This window comes from Penaeus japonicus, unplaced genomic scaffold, assembly GCF_977035675.1.
Source record: "Penaeus japonicus unplaced genomic scaffold, GWHDUDI00000001_assembly GWHDUDI00000022, whole genome shotgun sequence".
Lineage (NCBI taxonomy): Eukaryota > Metazoa > Arthropoda > Malacostraca > Decapoda > Penaeidae > Penaeus > Penaeus japonicus.
In genome coordinates, this window is record NW_028234424.1 from 9,744,145 (window position 1) to 9,764,144 (window position 20,000).

Sequence of the window (20,000 nt, forward strand, 5' to 3'; positions counted from 1 at the left end):
GCTGATGAAATCCTGCTGACTCAGGCACACACACAGACTTACTCATTCGAAGGCATTCACATACATACACACATGGGTACACATGCAAACACATACAAACATACACACAGACACACACACACACACACACATGCACATACACTCATACGTACACTCAGCTGTTTAATTACTCGCGTTCTGTTGACCCGTGTATACCCTGATCGCGTGGTATGTGGAGTATCGGTGCAATGGCCTTGGTGGCTGTCCCTCGTGTCGATATTTGGGGCTGAGAGACAGACAGACAGACAGAAACAAACAAACTGTCTGTCTGTCTGTCTGAGAGACACTCTCTCCCTCTCTCTCCCTCTCCCTCTCCCTCTCTCTCCCTCTCTCTCCCTCTCCCTCTCTCTCCCTCTCTCTTCCTGTCTCTCTCTCTCACACTCTCTCTCTCCCTGTCTGTCTGTCTGTCTCTCCCTGTTTCTCTCACACTCTCTCTCTCTCCCTGTCTGTCTGTCTCTCTCTCTTTCTCCAATCGGTACAATCAGTCGGTGTGTGCGTGCATTTGAACGCCTGAGAATTGGTGCGTTCGTGAAAATGGTCTAGTTGTCCCGTTCCTTGGTAAGAGCTCATTTTTCCTCAGTTTTGTCTCCTTGGCTCAATTCAAGATGACGGGAAGTATGCAATCGGCCTTTTTTATGATTATTTGTAACAAGAGAGATGTAAATGATGATGAAACTAATAGAAATGACTTATCATTGGCATGTTTGTCACCATTGTCGTTGACTTGTTTGTTGATGTATACCAACGGACGAAAGTTAATTGTTTATTTCCAGACGTGTGATTCTATTGCTTAGGAGTTTAACAGGATCGCATCATTGACAGTTTATTGCATTTATTGAAAGTAGCTCATCCGGTAACTATTTATTTATTTATTTGTGTACACGCCGATCATGTTAGGTTTGTAAGCAACCGAGTTTTTGTTTTTGATTTTCGAAAGTCAAATTTATTACCATAGTTTGGGGTTTTCACGCACGAATCAGTGACATCACAAACCTCCCCCTTCTCTCACCTCCCTCTCTTCCTTCCCTTTCCCCCCACCTCCCCCTCTACCCTCCCTTTCCCCCCACCTCCCCCTCTACCCTCCCTCTCAATCTCCTCCTTCCCTTCCTCTACCCCCCCCTTCCCACCTCCTCCCTCCCTCCCTTCCCTCCAGGAACTCATCGGATTTTCCCACGGGGTTTTCGGGAACCGTCTCTCTCGTGTCTGGACCACGGAGAGCCCCCCCGTTAATAAGTGTCTCGGCAGTCGTGCAAAGGGTCGTGTGGGGTGTCGTGCTCAGATACCAGTGCTCTTGGAAACTTTTTTTTTTTCATCACTAATCTCTTATAAAACTATGAGCTCGCTACCATATAAACGCGTGGTGGTGTAAGGAATAGAATGAGGCGGTTACTTGCGGTCCCTTTTTTTTACGATTTTTGTAATTTGAATGAGAGTTTGAGTTATTGAATATTAACAGATTCTTCTGAAAGGAATTTGTTAATATTGGTGGGTTGGTTAATATTCAAGAGAGGCTGGCATGTGTCCACAGTCCACTTGCAACAGCAGGAGACTCGCAAATTGCAGTTTGATAACAAAGCAAAGTTTTGCAGTGTGAAAAAGAAAAATATGCACGGTATCCTTGCAGGTGTGGGCTAGTGTTATTCTATTAATTATTCATTGTTTATTTTATTTTTCATTTTATTTGGTGAAGGCAGTAAAAAGGTATACATTTATATTTTTACACAAAAGAATGAATAGGATGTAAAATAAACGTTGGCATCTTTTCCCCTCTTTAAGAGCTCGCACTCAAGCGAAGTAGTGATGTATAAATCGGGTACTTTAGTTTACCCTCGACATTTTGCAAATGGTGTGATAACGTGCATCGGAATGTCTTCCGAGATGGGGGGGGGGGAGCTTAGAGTAGAGCAAGGATTCGAAAGAGAATAATCAACATGTATTACTATTTATTAACACGGATAAGATATGATTTACATTTCAGTTGGGAAATTAATTTCCTCGAACTTTAAATAAAACAAGAAAAAAATGCTTAAAAATCCAACAAAGAAAAACGCCCATAGACCTTAAAAAACACACATTCCGCCAATCTATACAGCGCGGCTAAAGAGGAGCAGTAATTTTGAACTTTTCGAAAAGGAGTTCAAAATCTAGTGCCCCTTTTCGACTGGCGATTTGGGTTCCGCCTTGGGGGATGACAAGCCTTTCTTGTTCTTGCTCTTATTGTGCGTGTCCATGTACTTGTTCTCCTGGGCAGCCAGGACCGTCAGCATGACGGCGATCATGCCCCCCACCGCCAGGATGCCCGCTGTGAAGGGCTCCATCTCACGCCGCTGGTGGGATGCTCACGCCACGCCAAGGGGGACGGACACCTGCCAATAGGATTCTCTCATTAGTGATTGCTTTGGGTTGGGAAATGATTTGGTCATTGTTTACGTGTGTGTGTGTGTGTGTGTGTGTGTGTGTGTGTGTGTGTGTGTGTGTGTGTGTGTGTGTGTGTGTCCTTGTTTGTATGTCGCGCCACCAACGTTTACTGTTAATCGAGATCATTCGTGAAGCCTTTAATCACGGTTATACTTTTAAGAGAGGTAGAGAGGGAGGGATGGAGGGTGAGGTGGGGGGGTGCTGATTTGTCAGTCATCCAAAGGCTTAGTTCTTTGGGGGTTTTGAATATGCATTTTAAAAATCTGAGTTCACATTCACGATTACAAATCCATACAATTAGTTGATTTCAGAAAGGAAACGTTTTTTCCGATCTTTCAAGGCGAAAGAAATTTAAAAGCACCCTTACGCGTTACAGTTCACGGATACAACTTTTTCCCCGTTCGGCCAGTTCCGAACACCTTTTACAGTCAGTTTTTGGTTGCTATGGCGTTTGAGGAAAGAACACCTTCAACACAATGGATCTGCAATATAGACAAATGCCAGATTTTTGTTCATGTAACTACAATTTAAAGTTGCAGTTAAAATGCGGACACGCCAAGGGCTTCAACCCAAACAAAAGCTCGGTTCATGAAATTATGGTCTTTGTACAATCGATAATGGGTTCGTTAAAAGAATAGCCAAATGAAGTAAAATGTTACCCCGTGACTATCCTCAATACATACAACTTTCCGTCTTAATTTGTACAAAACTCACGGCATGACCAGAACAAACAAATAGATGATATATTGACCAAAAAAAAAAAAAATCGCACGTGGTTTGTTTTTCTTCTTTTTTCTTTACTCGAGTACTGATGCAATAGTTCAGTTACGCGCCATGACGAGCACCCGGCGTGTAATGCGGGCCCAGGTAATGGGGAAACGCAAGGCAGGACGGCTACTTGGACAGGGACAGCGAGAGGGAGAGGGAGAGGGGTGAGGAGGAAAAGGAGAAGAGGGAGAGGGGTGAGGGAGGAGGAGGAAAAGAAAGAGGAGGAGGAGAGGAAGAGGGAGAGGGGTGAGGGAGGAGGAGAAGGAGAGGGGGAAGGAAAGGGATAGGGAGAAGGAGAGGGAGAAGAAGGGAAGGGAAGGGATAGAGGGTGAACGCAAGCCCAAGCCAGTACGACTGCTTATAAAGGGAGAGGGGGAAAATAAGAGAATGAAGGTGGGAGTCTTAGGAAAAGAGGAAGTACTGCGGAGCCACCGACGAAGGGGGGAGATGTGGGGGCTGGGAGGGAGGAGGGAAGAGGGAAAAGGGAGCGATGAGAGTGGGTGAGTGAGCAAAAAGGGAGAGCCACTGTGTGTCGGGAAGGAGCTCGCCGTCGCGTGGCTCCCGTGGAGGCGGCGAAGGCGGCGGAAGGTGTGCCCGGGCGAAGGCTGGCGTCCTGCGCCTTTAATAAATACCTCCGGTCGTTACCATCAAAGGCCCGGCGTAGGCGAGCGCCACAAAGAAGGGACGCGCTGGGGCCCCGATTCGGAATTTTACTAATGAGACGAATTTCTTATTAGAGCCACAAGCCGTGTGCCACTTAGTGCGTGCGGGGGCCCATCCCCCCTTCCCCCCCTTCCCATCACCCCTCCCCACGATCGTTCGCTCGCTCTCTCACTTGCTCTTCCTCCTCCCTCCTTTTATTCTCCCCTACCCTCCCTCCCGCGCCTTGTCCCTCTCTTGACCCACATCCCACGCAGGGCGATTAAGCACTGCCCCCTAAAGGCAACAGACGTCCACCCCTTCCCCTCTCTAGCGCAAATGAGGGGAGGGGAAGTGGAAAGGAAGGGAGGGGAAGTGAAAGGAAAGGGAAGTGGTAGTAGTAGAAGTAGAAGTAGAGGTAGAAGTATAACTGGAGGGAGGGGAAGTTGAAGGTAAGGGAAAGGGAAACGGAAGGGGAAGAAGGATCCCCTCCTATATCCTTGCGGGGACAGAGCGGTTCAACGGGCGGTTTGAGTCTCCGTCGCGCCAGGAATGCCGACTATGACGCTCATAAGGGCGACCGCCGGAGACTGATTACGGAGCCAAGATAAATCGGAATTCCTAATTCGGCGATTTTTTTTTTCTTTTCCCGTATCTTACAAAAAAAAATTGCTTGCTTCTTTGCTTTTATTGCTCCCTCGTGCTACCTGCCAAAGTACACTAGGATCTTCGGTGGAAATGAAACTCTTTACACAAGGCGCAGGTAGTACAAGGATGAGGTGAACCTTACAATGCATCATTGGAGAGTAATTTCTCCCCTTCCCCTGATTCCTACCCTTTCTTTTGGTCTCCCCCCCTGTCACTACCTCCCCTCCACTTCCCTACTTCTTGACCCCCCCCCCCCCTCAAGGAAATGTAGGAGGTGACGGCGCGGGGCTGTGAAAAGATCTAAAGCAGGGGGAGGGGGAGGGGAGGGTATGAGAGAGAGTGGATGGTGGTGGAGAGGGCGGGGAGCATGAGAGAGGTGATAGTTGAGGGAAGGTGAGATCGGAATGAGGAAAGGAGAGGAGAGATGAGGGGTGTAGGTGGAGGAAATGAGGGTAATGAGGAGAGGAGTAGGAAGATAAAGATAATGAGAGGGGGGAGAGAAGAAAAAAAAGAGAGGAGAGGAGATGAGAGAGCACCGCGCAGGACGCGTCGGAGCTCGACAGGATAACCACAAGGCTCTCGACGTCGACGCCAAATTGCGGGGTTGGCTGCACGAAGGTCGGGGCGGGACGGGAATTATCGGCCTGTGATAGGGATGCAAGGAGGCGATGACGACGGCGGCGACGAAAGGTAGGGGGGAGGGGGGATAAGGGACAGAGGAGATGGGAAAAGGAGAAAAAACAAACTAGAAGGGAAAAAAGGGCGGTGGCGAAGGAAGGGAAAAAAAGAAAAACTAAAGAAGAAAGGTCGAATGGGAATGAGAAACACACACACACACACACACACACACGACGAAGACAAGCGTACAGACCAGGACAGAAAAATCGTTCCTCTTTCTCTCGCTTTGCCGCGTATATACATATTTTGTCGGTCGAGGTAAAGGTTGCAATGAAAAGGATTGCAAGTGAATGCGGGGGGGGGGGGGGGGAGGGGAGGTGAATGAGTTAGGGATATGGGAGGGAGGTAGATTACCGAGACTTTGTTAGAAGGATCAGAGACGCGCTGACGAGGGTAGGGGGGAGGGGGGACGGGGGAGGAGAGGGGAGCGAAGGTAATGGAAGAGGGGGAGCGGAGGAGAGGGGAGACCCGCGAGAGAAAGGGGAATGAGGAAATGTCAAAAAAAAAATAGACGAGGGGAAAAGAGCGGAAAAGGAAAGAAGAAATGGGCCAAAATGAAGAACTGAAATGAGATGAAGACGGAACTGAAAGCAACAGAGCGAGCGAGCCTGGAAATGAGGGAAGAAATGAAGAAAATGAATTTTTCTTTTTTTTCTTTTTCATATCGGGAAAGTGAAACGAAACCGAAACGAGACCAAAGTGAGACCGATTCGAAGCAGTGATCGTTATGGATGGAACCAGGCACTAACTTAGACCTTTATCACAGCCCACCCTTCCTAAACACGAAATACCCCCAACCCTGTACGCATACCCCGGCCCACCTAGCCCACCCCTCCTGACCGTGGCACTCTTATACTCCTACTTGACCCCCCCCCCCACAAACACACACTCTTCCCCCACATCCCCTAACTCTTCCTGAGTTCACCCTTGCCAGACGAGAACCTCCCCCCCCCTTTTTTTCTCTCTTTTTGAGATAGCTCCGAAAATCCCATTTGACAACCACGCGTAGGCAGGTATGCGAAGTAATCACCACAACGTGTACACATAAATAGCAGGGCTGTGTGCGCGGTTTATGTGCAAGTTTACTGTGCTTGTCTGTGTGTGTGTGGGGGGGGGGGGGTAGTGAAAGATTACTTTGGATTGGGGGGGGGGGTGTACTGTAGGTGTGTGGCTTTATTATGGTGTTAGGGAAGGGTTACCGTGGGATTACTGGAGATTACTGTGGGCTAGTGTAGGGCTGATGTGGGCGGCGCTTGCGGCTGGAGAAAGGATGTGTGTGGGAATCTTATCTCTCCTTTATTGTAAAGGACAGAAAGACAAAAGAGAGAGGGGACGAGGGAAGGAGGAGGGGAGGTGGAGGAAGAAAAAGTGAGAAAAGCATGAGGAAAGAGGAAGGAGGCGGCAAATGAAAGGAGAAGAATGAGGGGAAAAAGGGAGAGAACATGAAGAAAATAAGGATATAAAAGGCGAGAGTGTCGAGGCAAACTAGGGAGTGAAGTGGGAAGGATGATGCAACGCGTTAAGAAAAAAGACGGTGTCACACCTTCCCTTTGCAACAAGGAATGGAGGAGGTGGAAGGAAAATGTAATGAAAGCGGGGATCACCTCAAGAGATAAGATAAGAACGTAGAACGAGAAGGAAAAAAAGAAAAGGCGCGCGAGAGAGAGGAAGACGAAGAGAACGAGAGAGCGAGAGAGAAGTCCTCGAAATGATATTCAATGAGAATCAAAGTATCCTCTTACCTCCCCCTCCCCCCCCCCATCTCCCTCTTCCCACTTACATTACCCCCAGTTTAATTCTAACCTATCGATTAACATGCACAAACGACCTCATAATTCTCCATTGGGATATCTTTTGATTAGTTTAAAGTCATGTTCGTCATGTGTTTTTATCAACTTTCCTAATCGCACAACTAGTCGCCGCAGCCCGTGAGTCGCCGAGCGATTTGCTGGTCTTGTATTTATTATACATTTAGTATCGTAAAATCTTGTATTTCGGAGGGGTCTGGGGGTTATTGTGGCTGATGGGGACGACTCCGTTGAGTTTCTCTTGTTTTAGTTATTTACCTAGTTTTACCTTCCTCTGTTCTTATTTCATTTCAGGAAGAACTCGAAAACCATTTCTTTTAAAACTGTTATTTTTGTGTTAATGCTTTTTTTTAACCGGGAAATTTGAATGCCATTAATGCCCACTGAAGAAGTAAGGTTGGCGAGGCATTCTGTTTGGTGGCGGCCAATCGTTGTATTTTAGCTAAATTTGGCAAGCTTGATATTCTAATAGAACGGCGATAGGTTTGTGCGTGCGTGATGTAATACTTCCAACTGCATTTCCACGCTATTCCCTACTCCCAAAGAAAAGGCCATGCCCCCAGCCGCGGAGGGCCCGGAGCGTCTCAACAAAGAACATGTTTCTGAGTGTGAGTACCTGAGCGTGCGTACCTTGGCGAAGACGTCTCCTCGAAGGGGAGGGGGAGGGGGTGAGGAGGAGACGGAGAGAAGAAGCTGGGAAAGACCTAATCGGCAGTAAACTTGGATATTAATGACGCACTTCCAGAACTGGTTGATCATACACCCAACACCGGCGGCACACAGCAACCACCACCGGGAGCAAGTTACTAGGAGGGTCAACTAAACTGAAAACTTACTGCGTAGCGTAGGCCGGATGCTCGTAAACCACTACTTGCTGATAACTCACCTGAGAGTTATTTATCGGAAGAGAATGAACGCACGACGTATGTATGCAGAGATTGCGATAAGCGCATGTTATCTCAATCTGGCGATAATTGCAATTGAAGAGATTTCTCGTTACAGCCGAATTCGCCACCGTTGATGTTTGCACAGGTGTGATAATGCACGGCTTCCGAATTTAATTTCTGCGTTTGGGAATGGTCAAAGTCGGCAACTTGTATGAACGAAAACACTTACGGATTGAAGGAGCGATGCGACTGAAGCGCCCTACGTTATTCCTCACACTGTAGCGTCTCTTCGCGTCTTTGCCTACGGGTGTCTTGTTTCCGGGGATTTCAACTGCAGTGGATTTGGCGAGTTTCACACCAAGTGGATTTCTCGGCGGAGATAAGGAGAGCGGAGTGTCTCAACAAGTGTTATTGAAAGCTTTCTGCGATATGCACACGTGGGCACGTAAGGAAACACTCAACGGAAAACCGTTCTTCTGTTCTCTCTGTATTCGACTTATTGCGGCGTGCGACAAACAGCTGTACGTAAGCCATTGGCACATGTGTTCTAGAAGATTGACGACGCAAATGTTCGAACTCATTGTCGTCGTCAAGTCTTCACACGCGCGCACACAATCGCCACGAGGAAGAGGGTTGCGACGAAGCAGAGAGACAGCCCCAACGAACCCCAGTCTGGATGCAGTCTCGCCTTGAGAAGACTTTATTCCCATTGCGACGAGAGACGCTGTGCCGTTTGTTGTTGCACAGCCAACACCCGAGTCAGCATAACGCCGCGTGTTTGTTGGCAGAACAGACGAGAGAAAAGGAACGAAAAGAGAAGGAGGAGAATGGATCAATTATAAATCCCTATCAGATTTTTCCCTAATCACGATTCATGCAATGCATTGAAATAATTAAGAATCATGAAAAGGAGATCAACTAAATGAATTTATATGTTGTAGTTACGAAGATCTGGGTTAGCTATGCAGACGAAATTATTTCTTAAATTATCGAAAAAATGATTATGTATCATGTAATTATATTAGCCACTTAAAGTCACACGTTTGATTACAGGTTTCCCTCATCTAATGCCTTTCCAGCACACAAATTCCACATTTACAAACATGAAGTTGACTTTAGTATTCCTTGTGCGTTCTTGATTATAAAGTTTCTCATGCACTTATTAAATACTACTTGCCAATACCGAAAAAAAATTGTGCACGTCACTCTGGCAGCATTGAAAACATTGTATACAGGGTAGAGGACCAGAAACCTCTGTTATACTGAAGATAAGGAAGATGATGAGTATCCGAAGGAGGCACCATCTTTATATTATAGAAAGAACCAAAATAAACATCCAATGAGATATTTCGTACCGAATGGGAATAGTATTTGGGAGGCTTTATTTGCATGATTCACCTAGACATTGATATATCAGTTCGGTAACTGCAAAGAAGTTTAAGTGTAGAGAGAGGTATGGTTTAGATGAATAAATTTGAAGTGTGAGATCGGTTCGCTGATTTGATTAATATATATGGTCTATAATTTTATATATATATATATATATAGATAGATAGATAGTATTAAGGATCTAGGCAAAGTAACATGCTTTTTAAGTACTTGATTTGATTTTGATAAGTTTATTCATACTATATACAATGTATACACATCAATTGAATAGGCATAGGAACTATGCCTAAATGTACTGGCTTGATGCTAATGAAAAGAAAAGTGTAAACAAGTAAAGCTAATATATCAGACTATCACGTTTTAGTTGGCTTCATAATGACTAACAAGCAGCATGTGTAAGATCTCTTCAAGTTTCTCCATTATCAAAAATAATTCTCATATGAAGCATTTCGCATAAAACTGCTCATCACTGAAAAGGACTCGAGAACATGAAAGCTTTGTTTCGTAATGGTATTTTTTTCAGTGTTACTGTGAGAACTGAAAAACATCTACAGTGCGTTGCGGTCAATACAAAATACTCTACTTCAGTCATTTTGTTTCACGGCAACCATGATTTAACGCTTCAGTTATTCATAAATCTACAGCTTTACACGCAAAGCATTCGCTCCATGGGTTTCCATTATCATTGAGTGCGCACGTGTGTGTGTGCGTGTGTGCGTGTGTGCGTGTGTGTGTGTGTGTGTGTGTGTGTGTGTGTGTGTGTGTGTGTGTGTGTGTGTGTGTGTGTGTGTGTGTGTGTGTGTGTGTGTGTGTGTGTGTGTGTGTGTGTGTGTGTGAGAGAGAGAGAGAGAGAGAAAGAGACATACGCGATGCCTTTGCTTTTACCTGCAAGATGTTACACAAACCTGAACAAGATTTTTCCCATGATTTCCAAATAGTTATGATCGTTAGGACGCCGAGACCACGTGTTTACCGTTAATATATGATTAATCTCGTCACAAATTTATTGGAAACCAATCCAGTGTAAGGAGTGTGGCGCCATCGGTCTTTGTCGTTTCATTTGTAGTTTTGTTTCTCGAAACTTCGTTCTGACTTTTAACTCGATTATCTTTCCTATGGAAAAAAAAAGAATTTCACCCACCAGTTCTGCTCAGCGTACCCCCCCCCCCCCAAAAAAAAAGGAAATTAATCCTAATCTCGATCCGACAAAAAATACACCGAGACCTGTGCAGCGTGTACAAAGGTGGGTGATTAACCGATCCCCGGGAGTGTAAGAGGAACACGAGCTGAACGTTAGTCGCTGATGTTAGCTAATGAAGACACACGCCCTCTGCTCCTAGTCCGGACGCCCACGGGGGTTGAGTAACTCGGAAGGCCCTCCTGCCATCCAAATATCCTTTTTTTTATCTTTGTGGTTGCTCTTATGCTTAACCTTTTCAATGAAACTTATTTGGAACTGGGAATCGGTGTATATTTATTTTTGTATGGATTGACGTAGTTGGGTTTACGTCTTGGCTGCACGATGAAAAATACATAAACACGGACATGCGTGGTCTATAATACACCATACTTACTGTATATATGGATCCCTGTAATTCTGTCGGCTCCTTTTTCGTAGTATATATATTTTTCCTTTATGGTATCTCTGCGGCCTAATGGTTCGTCTGTCTCGTTCGACCACTTGGCGCTGATTATCCTTCTCACGCAGCAGACTTCGGTGCCCGACTGGTGATAGATGAGCGTATGGAGTCTCCTGTTTCCTTCTTCTTGAATTGAACTTATGTGGCCGAATGGTTGTTTGGTAATTGCTTGTGTTTTCGTAGGGGGCAAGATATCTTTTTCTTTTTCTTTCTATTTTGAATACCCGTGGTCAAACGTTGAAAAGAAATCTCCAAGGCTTTTTCCTAAATATATTATTACCCTTGTAAAAGCAATTCGAAAATGTAAAGCTGTTCATCATTACTCTAAATAGAGAAAGAAAAAAATGTATATCGGGTTAATACGGTTCATTACAACCAAATTGGTCGTTTAGATTGGTGGTAGTTTGAGACGCGAGGATTTGGTTTTTACACCAATATCCCTTCACGAAAAGCTCTCCTTAGTTTGTCGGAACCAGCGAGGGATTTCGTTACGAAAATACCTCATTTTAATGAAAAAGTATATATGCAAATTTTTAATTTATTTATTAAGAGTTATTTTGATGTTGAATTGAAAAGCTGAGTGAGTGTGGCTAGACTCCTAGCAAGAGTATTATGAACTTGTGAAAACAACCTTATTGAGTGGTGCCAAGAATACGTTTTCTGCTGCACACCAAAGGCTGTTTATTGATGGAAAGGCGATGGAGACTGCCTAAAATGCCGAAACCGAAGGACGCGTTGCAACATGGAGTGAGGTTTGTTTAGTCTTCCTTTTCTCGTGTCTTTGAGTTGATGGACGTTGCCTTTTCATTTGGGGGGTTAACGGGGGATTCTTTTGTTGGTGTTTATCCTATTTCTTTGTGGGCAGTGGTCGATTTATTATCGCAGATTTCTTGCTGATTAAGTGTGTGTGCATGTGTTTGTGTGCCTATTTCCCTCTCTTCCCCTCTCTCTATCAATCTCGTATCTCTCCCTTCCGCTCCCATTCCTGACCATCTCTGCTGTATTAAAGCGTATGTGTCACGAAAATAACTCCCTCAATTCCGCTCCGTTCGGCCCTACTAAAGCGCCCGCCTCTCTCCCTATTCCAGTTCTACGTGCAGGCATCCCTGGCGTCTGGAATGCAGCCCGCGCCCCCCGCGATAGCCCCGGCGCCGGGACCCCAGACCAGCACCACCACGGTGTCGGCCATCCCCCAGCCGCTCCAGCATCACCTGGCGCCGCAGCCTCTCACGCACCCCGGGGTCTCGCCGTCGCCGATGCCACAGGTAGGCGGCCCAAGGTTTACACATTATTTCGGTATTGATGTTCATGGCCATATTGGCACTAATGCAGGTATGAATGTATTTGTGTACATTCCTATGCGTACAAACAAGCATACATTCAATGTGTGTGAGTGTGAGACAAATGGTACAAGTCATATATATGAATAAGAAATACTGTAAATGATGTATGCAAATACTAACATCAGGAAACTATAAAAGTTTCTACTTCTAATAGGTTATTGATTACACACATGATTAAGATGCGCCGTAAATGCAGTACATGAATACTAAATTTAGGATTTTTTTCAGTTCTCTCCCCAGGTGCAGGTGATACAAGGTAGCATACCGGGTGGGCCATACCTCCAGCAGTTGTACCACAATGCCCAGGGCCAGTTAATCATGCCCAGTAACCTCACCCTCCAGACAGCCACGGGCATGAACGCTACTCCCATCCAGCCAAACACCCTTAATGGCTTGAGTCAGCCCATCCAAGTGAGTAGTGACTCTGAACGGTATTGTAGCGCAAAGTCAAAATAGATAGAAGAATGCAATGTTTTTTTGTTTTTTGTTTTTTACACTGTGTAAAATTGTAAGTGTAAAGTGAGTTGTATTATTGAACATTTTGATTTCATAAATTGAAATACATGAAGCATGAAGGAGACTTGGTCTCAACTTGATCAGAATATGTTGTCTCAGGTGATTGCGACAGGAAAGCCGTTTCAAGGGCAGATTGCACCTCACATGCTGGCCACTGCTGGAAAGGCTGGAGTCCTGCAAACAGGTGGACAAGGTAATAGGCCATATTTTATTTTGCAATATTAAGTGAAGCCGTATTCATTTTTTTGTCTTGATATTCATCTAAAGAAAATTTTGAAATATGCATAAGTTACAAGAGTTAAACACCCTGGTCTTTTTCCGTAGGTTACTCCCCCACAGCCATACCTACGACAGCAAGTCAGACTTTAGTGATTGGCCAGCTCCCAGTGGGTGTCATCAGCAGCCAGCAACACAACATACTTCCTGCCCACTCTTCAACTCACAAGCCTACAGACATGCAGAAGGTATGTCAATGGCCCAAATTATAGTTGTTCTTGCCAGAGGAGTTGACGATTAGAGTCGCTTTGAATGTGATATATAGGTGTCAGTGTGATATTGTTGCTAATGTGATGAAGTAGAGTAGTATTACATTAAGAAGGAAAAGAATTATGCTTTGGAATTTTTGTGATGCTTATTACATGAAGGACAACATCTAGATGGGTAAGCAAAAGACATGATTATTGAATTTTTCCTTGGATTTCTTTTTACAACAGCAAGGTATCACTTGGGCAACTCCTGGTGCCTTACACTCTCCTGCCCTTCTAACTGCTCAGAATCAGCCAATTTTCATCCGTGGACCACAACAGGGACAAGAAAATGTCTTTATATCTAACCCACAACCAACTATGCATGTACCCAATTGTAAGTGTTTTTTTAATGTTTTGTACAAGTTTGCAGCAGCATTTGCCTTAAGATTAATATTTATCTAGAGCTTTTTCTATGATTGTATGATTTCACTTCAAGTGTGTCCAGAACTGATAAGACATTGCCTTTGTAAACTATGTATGTGCACATGATTGATAGACCAATTCTTTCTCCTGTAGCTATGATGCCGCCTCTAGGATCAATGCAGCCAGGCCCACAGAATCAGAAGCCAAGAGCGGGGATGGAGATCCAGCCGAAAACGCCCAACATGCGCCCAGCAATTCTTCCTTCCAATTCCACACAAATACGCCACGGGGGCTCATCTGTGTCAACCCAGACTGCTGGTCAACAACTTGCTCCTGGTCATATGTCTGCACCTAGAGCTCAGGTGAGCATCTTTTGAAAAAACTTTATGGCTATGGAAGAAGGATAATGTCCTTTTTATTTCTGAATATGTTCAAAGTGCATTTGTGCTTTTGTGTTTGCCAATTGCTGGAACACCTCAGTTAAATCTAACATCTTTCAACAGAATAAGATGCGTGGGAAGAGCGGAGCAAATCGAACATCACCAGCCATGGCCGCAACCCCGCAGATGACAGCTACTCAAGTGAATCACAGTGTTGCAACAGCCAATGCAGTTGCTGTAGGGACTGCCAACACTGCAACACAGATAATGCAGCAACCCACTGTATCTCAAGCACCAATGTCAACAGTGACACCAACATCTATTACTGCTCCTAATAAACTCAACACCCAGTCTGCACCCATACAAGCCATCTCCAGCATGACACAAGCCAAGTAAGTGTAATAGATGTCAGCTCAGTTATGTTTCTACAAAAAAGTGGATCAGAAGAAAAGGTTAATTTGATTGAAAAATATCCATAATTTTGCATTATAAGTGACAGCATGTAAGTCACTTGCTCCATAGTTTTAATCATTTCAGGCCTGGTGTACCAATGACACCTCCAACAGCACCTCTCCCACCGGTGGCACAACCACCCCCTGGCTTACCTCAGTTAGTGAGAGCCCCCCCACCCAAGCCCCCTCCATCATCAGTTGCCATCCCTCAGGTGTCTGTGGCACCATCACCTCCAGCCCTTATTTCAAGCGTGGCAATGCAAGGCACAAATCCTGTTCAGACCTTGACTAGCCAGGCACCAATTACTAGCCATGCTCCAATTCTGGCTCCTGCAGCTATGCCACAAATGCAAGTTAGTTCTGCAATGTCTCCAGTTACAACCTCACTGCAGCCTCCAACACTTGCCCCAGCAATGGCACCCATTTCTTCAACCCCGCCCACTCTTCAACACAAGCAGGAGGTTAAGCCAGAAAATAGTCCAGCAAAGAAACTCAATACGATGCCTCCAGTCAGTACAACAACAACAGTGACTGTGACACCTGCCACTCAAGCACCCCCACAGCCACAGCCACAGCCACCCCCAACTCTTGCCCCAACCCCCACTCTAACTCCTACACAAACCCCAACCCTAACTCCAGTTCAGACTCCTGCTCCAACCCCAACACCAACTCCCACTCCCACTCCTACTCCAACACAAACTCCAGTGCCTACTCCAGCACCAACGCCAGCTCTTGTGACAGCCCCAGTGGCAGTTCCTCCAACGCCTACAGTCAATGGCACACCATCAAGTGAAAGTGGGGAAGGTATGTTTTGCTCTTAGCTGTTGATTATTAATATTTAGAATTGAATGGAAGTATACTTTCGTGAAACAAAAAGACAGAGATAGTAACATCTGCACACAGATAAAGTGAAGCACAGTCATGATAGGAAGGAAATAAATTTTATGATATTTCAAACTTGGTAAAAGTTCCTCATCAGATGAAGTTGAAAATCAAAATGAAAAGTCCAAGTACTTTGACTATCCATTTGGTTTTCTACTTTGTCGGTTAAGGAACTTTTACCAAGTTCAAATGAGGCTGTGTTTAACTATATAGTGCCATGTCTCTGCAGTTGATGCTGCCTGTCATACCTTCATCCAATATTTTCCTTTTGAGTCTCATGTCCCTTTTCTTCCTTACAGTAAGAGATAAGACTCCCCAGCCAACCATGAATGGCACGCACCCGGTCACGCCTCAGCCACCTAGCACTGGGCCACCCAAAGCCATGGTGAAGCCACAGGTCCTCACACATGTTATTGAAGGCTTTGTTATTCATGAAGGTAAATCAACATTGAGCAAGAAAATCTTTAGTTATTGGATCCTGTCTGTCAGAGCTTTAGAATGATTTTGTAGTTTTTTTCTTTTTTTTCTCTCTCCAATGGTGACTTGCATGCATATGACTCCCCAAATGATCAGTCCCACTTCAAGAATTTTGCATTAGAGATGATAAAAAGTGCTCTCTCCCTTATGCTTTGCACCCATCCCTTCATAGAATGAATGTTCTTCCTCTCATGTGATTTCTTAGTAAATTCAATAACACTTTGTACAAGATTTGTTATGCCCTTTTCTATTTAAACTACTGTAGATTCTGGAATTATCCATGTTATTGCAACTTTTTCCTTGAGACTGTTAGAGGCTGTTGAAATGTTTGTTATGCTCTGTTTAGTGTCCTGCAAATGTATCATATCGTAGTTGAACCTTCGTATAATGTCTGTAGAAATTCCTATTTTCTTATTTAAAATTTTATAATTTTCCTACGTTTTGTAGATAAAACCAGTGGCCTTTTAAAGTAGATCATGCTCTCCACATTTATGCAATCCCTGTCTTGCATGATAGCAATATAGTCCTTAGACATCTGCTCTCAAAAAATCTCACCATTCCATATATTTTCCTGTCTGTTTTTCAACCTGATTACTGCATATAAACAAATATGATGGTAGGGAATATTTGTAAAACTGTAGTCGGTATCTCAACAGCTTACAAAGGAACTTCCGCCAACATATCACCACCCATTTTATTTTACCAGAGTCAGTTATTTTATGTGGCAGTTAGATGTTGGATGGTCAAGGAAGAAATTGGATGGCTGCATGAGTCAAGTTAATTAGATACATAGCTTAGGGCTCTTCATGTGGCAGAGAACAACATATTCAACAAAATCTTAAAGTCTGGCAAAGGTTTGTTTTAAAAAGATAATGGACGAAGGAAATCTTCAGCATTTACTGGCAGCCCTCACAGTTGTTTTCATTGTCTTCGTATTATCACTTGGCAATGTTTTTTATTTTTTGTTTTTTTGTGCCTTTGGGAATGAGCATATTTAGATTTTTTCCTTATCCCCCTCTTTTTTTTCCCTACAATTTTTCAAACCCTTTCACCAGAACAGTTATGTTAGTGTAGATATAGGTACATCAATATCATTAGTTGGTATGTATTTGCTAGATCATGAGAGGCATTAGGATGCATAAAGGAGACAGAAAACCTCTCAAAATTAAGAGGATATGAACATAGGTTACAACTCTTATCTGGTGAAAGGGTTTATGGAGAATGAAATGATGACTATTTCTTAAAAGTCACATTATTAAGACCTTTGGTGAATGATGGATAAGAAAAAATAAAAAAAAAGAGAGAGATTCCAATGCAGACTTCTTAATAGCTTCAGAGCCATTCCCTGTGAGTCGGTCGTCCTTGTTAACCGAGATCTCCAAGCCTCGCCCACCCAACTGCACCAACACAATGCCAGTGGCTGCCGTCACCTCCTCGTCGGCTCAGGCTCCAATGGGAGGACAGGCAGAGAAAGAGAACCTGCCAGATGATGAAGCTGCCAGTAAGGATAATTGCTTTTTCATGACTGGATGGGAATTGTGTGCTTATGTGTAGGATAATTTTTTTTCTCTCTCTCTTGTTTTGTTTCCTTTCTTTTCTTCATATTTTTGCCTAGATATGCAGTCAAGATAGTTGTTGCTTTTCAATAATTATTTTTCGAAGGGAGGGGTCACTGTTTGTAATTCTTCTCAGCTTGTGGAAATTGTTTGTATGGTTTGAGTAGATTATATTAACCACTGGTTTGTTAACACAGACAAGCATGTTAGAACTAAACACATACAGTATGGTGTACAAGTTTTTGTGTTTCTGTTTTAAGCTGTTCATCTTCCTTCACACCATCATTTCTTTTGTCTCATTTTTTCTGTTTTCTCATCTTCTCTCTCATGCATATCCTCATTGCCATTTTCTGTAATTAGTAATAACCTTTTGCAGATTAGAAAAAAATACTTGAAAACTATTTAAGTAATACCTATACATGTCTTGATTTTGATTATATGTTGACCTTGATTAGTTTACTCAACTAAAAGGGAAGAAAGATCCACAGTATAAGAATTCAGTTTCTTAACCCACTCACGACGGGGGCATTCCAGCCTTTCATGTTACAATGCCAGGGCTCTCGAACGCATAGGCCTAAATCAGTTAAATAAACGACGCCGTATGGCGTCCCCAGCGAACGGGCCTAGAATGCGCGGTACAGTAGTGTACCACCCGTCCAGAGAGGGTTAATACTGCTCTGAAAACCCAAACTCTCTTAGTTACTGATTTTTTTCAAAGCTCCATTTATTTATTATCAAAGGTTTTATTTCCATTTACTCTAGTCAAGTAACTTCAGGGAAATGCATAGCCTAACTTTGGTGTCATTTTCTTCTCAACAGGAAAAAAGCCTGGAGAACACACATCGACTTCCCCAAAAGGAGACACGGCCAAGTGTGAATTCTGCGGAAAGACAGACTTGCGCTCCAAGTTCAAGAGATCAAAGCGGTTCTGTAGTACATCTTGTGCGAAAAGGTATGTTTTTGAAAATTTTTAGAAAATGCATATTCCCTTCCTGAACTATAGGTTAAACCTCAAATTTATTTTCATACAACACACATACAATATAGTCAACTTGAATGGTATTTGCACTATAACATTCATTTCCATGAAAATGGGTTGGCTACAAATTTGACTCATGATTTTCTCTCTTCTAAAGGTACAATGTCGGTTGCACAAAGAGAATTGGCTTATTCAGAAACCCAGAGGAGTCCCCCTGCAAGCGCATGCGAGAGGACGACAACATGGACGAGCCTGACCACGCTCCTCAGCTGGAGGTCGCAGAACCACAGGACACAGGAAGTGAGATGGAAGTTGATGATGGGACAGCAGCTATGGAGGGGACCCCCTTGCCGTCCTCTAAGATGGATGAGCAAGATGAATCCGCCAACACAGAATCTCCAACAAAGTCTCCCAGGGTTGACATCCTTAGGTGGACGGTACGGATCCCCCCCTTTTTTTCTCTTTCATTTCTTTTCTTTTTCTGCCTTTATGCTAAGTTCACTTGGGATGAGTTAGAGTTCCTAAAAAGTGGATAATTTTGTCCGTCATTATTTGAATTTGATAGTTAGATTTGCCATGTTAATTAGTTATTATGTTTTATATTAATACACAATTGGTAGATTTCTGCAGGAAAAATACTTTCAATTTACAATAATTTAATAATTTTTCATTCATAATATTTGAAGAAGAGTCAACATTTTCATTTAAGTATAATCTAATTTCTATGAGAATATAATCCAAAGCCTAAGACCCACTCATATCAAGGAAATTGGAAGAACAAAGCATGGAATTCTCTTATTCTAACATACATCTATCCTCTCTTACAGGTCAAAGACGTGGTCGACTTCATACAAAATCTTCCAGGGTGCAAAGAATATGCGGAAGACTTTGCTCTCCAGGAAATTGATGGCCAGGCACTCATGTTGCTGAAGGCAGACCATTTGATGTCAGCCATGTCCATGAAGCTTGGACCTGCTCTCAAAATATGTGCAAAGATAGAGTCGATGAGAGGCGACAGAAAAGAAACATAATTCATTTTTAAGGTGAAAGAGAATAGATCAAGAACCAGAAATAGATTAATAGATAGAGGTGCAACAAATATGCCAAGCCAAACTTGGGAAGTAGGAAGTTTATCGAGGCTGTGTGTTGTTTCACTCTCTCTTTTTTTGTCACCACCCATTGCCCGTCCTTTTGTTCCTCCTTCCTTCCTTTCTTCCCATGTACTTTCCTGTTCCAATACTTGCCATGAAGAAAAACTTTGCTCATCTGTCAGATCAACTTCCAAGTAAACCTTAAGAAAATTAATTTTAAAAGAATTGTTGTTTTAAACATTGGAACCAATATCTAGTGTACATATAGTAGTACTTACAGGGGAAGTGTTGAGTGAAAACCAAGTTAACATATAATCGTCTAAACCCTGACTGTGACATTCTTTGCACTGCCGTATGTAGGTTAAGGTATTTTACACCAACTGAGCGTTTAGAATTTGAATGTAATGTGTTTTTCTATAGGTGAATGTGGATAAGATATCTGGAGCTTATATCGAGTGTACAAGTGGGAGACAAATTCTTTCCTTTAATTTATTTGGGAATGGCTGACTACTGACCACAA

General features: G+C 43.6%; 1 protein-coding gene and 1 long non-coding RNA gene across 20 annotated transcripts in view; one reads left to right on the top strand and one right to left on the bottom strand.

Moving 5' to 3' along the window:
* Positions 1-20,000, top strand: part of LOC122265198 (uncharacterized) — a 79,485-nt gene that overhangs the window by 59,111 nt on the left and 374 nt on the right. For 3 of the 13 annotated variants that reach the window (XM_086549440.1, XM_086549441.1, XM_086549442.1), the window contains 13 exons: positions 12,003-12,179; positions 12,486-12,668; positions 12,858-12,966; positions 13,098-13,237; positions 13,487-13,634; positions 13,817-14,025; positions 14,167-14,435; positions 14,566-15,299; positions 15,677-15,814; positions 17,185-17,355; positions 18,230-18,362; positions 18,547-18,826; positions 19,217-20,000. The exon at positions 19,217-20,000 is cut by the window's right edge and continues 374 nt beyond it. In XM_086549440.1, the coding sequence (XP_086405566.1) occupies positions 12,003-12,179; positions 12,486-12,668; positions 12,858-12,966; positions 13,098-13,237; positions 13,487-13,634; positions 13,817-14,025; positions 14,167-14,435; positions 14,566-15,299; positions 15,677-15,814; positions 17,185-17,355; positions 18,230-18,362; positions 18,547-18,826; positions 19,217-19,420 (2,895 nt within the window). In that variant the 3' untranslated portion in view covers positions 19,421-20,000. Of the gene's footprint in view, positions 1-11,525; positions 11,667-12,002; positions 12,180-12,485; positions 12,669-12,857; positions 12,967-13,097; positions 13,238-13,486; positions 13,635-13,816; positions 14,026-14,166; positions 14,436-14,565; positions 15,300-15,676; positions 15,815-17,184; positions 17,356-18,229; positions 18,363-18,546; positions 18,827-19,216 lie in introns of those variants that run through there. The other 10 variants (XM_086549444.1, XM_086549446.1, XM_086549443.1 and 7 more) reach the window with 8 other exon arrangements.
* Positions 1,966-10,989, bottom strand: LOC122265199 (uncharacterized). 7 transcript variants are annotated; one of them, XR_006224284.2, is made up of 2 exons: positions 10,849-10,989; positions 1,966-2,405 (listed from the first exon to the last, which is right to left on the bottom strand). It is a non-coding gene; the product is annotated as an uncharacterized LOC122265199 (long non-coding RNA). The 7 variants fall into 7 exon arrangements; XR_015192061.1 differs by lacking the exon at positions 10,849-10,989 and adding an exon at positions 8,115-8,309; XR_015192064.1 differs by lacking the exon at positions 10,849-10,989 and adding an exon at positions 7,885-8,079.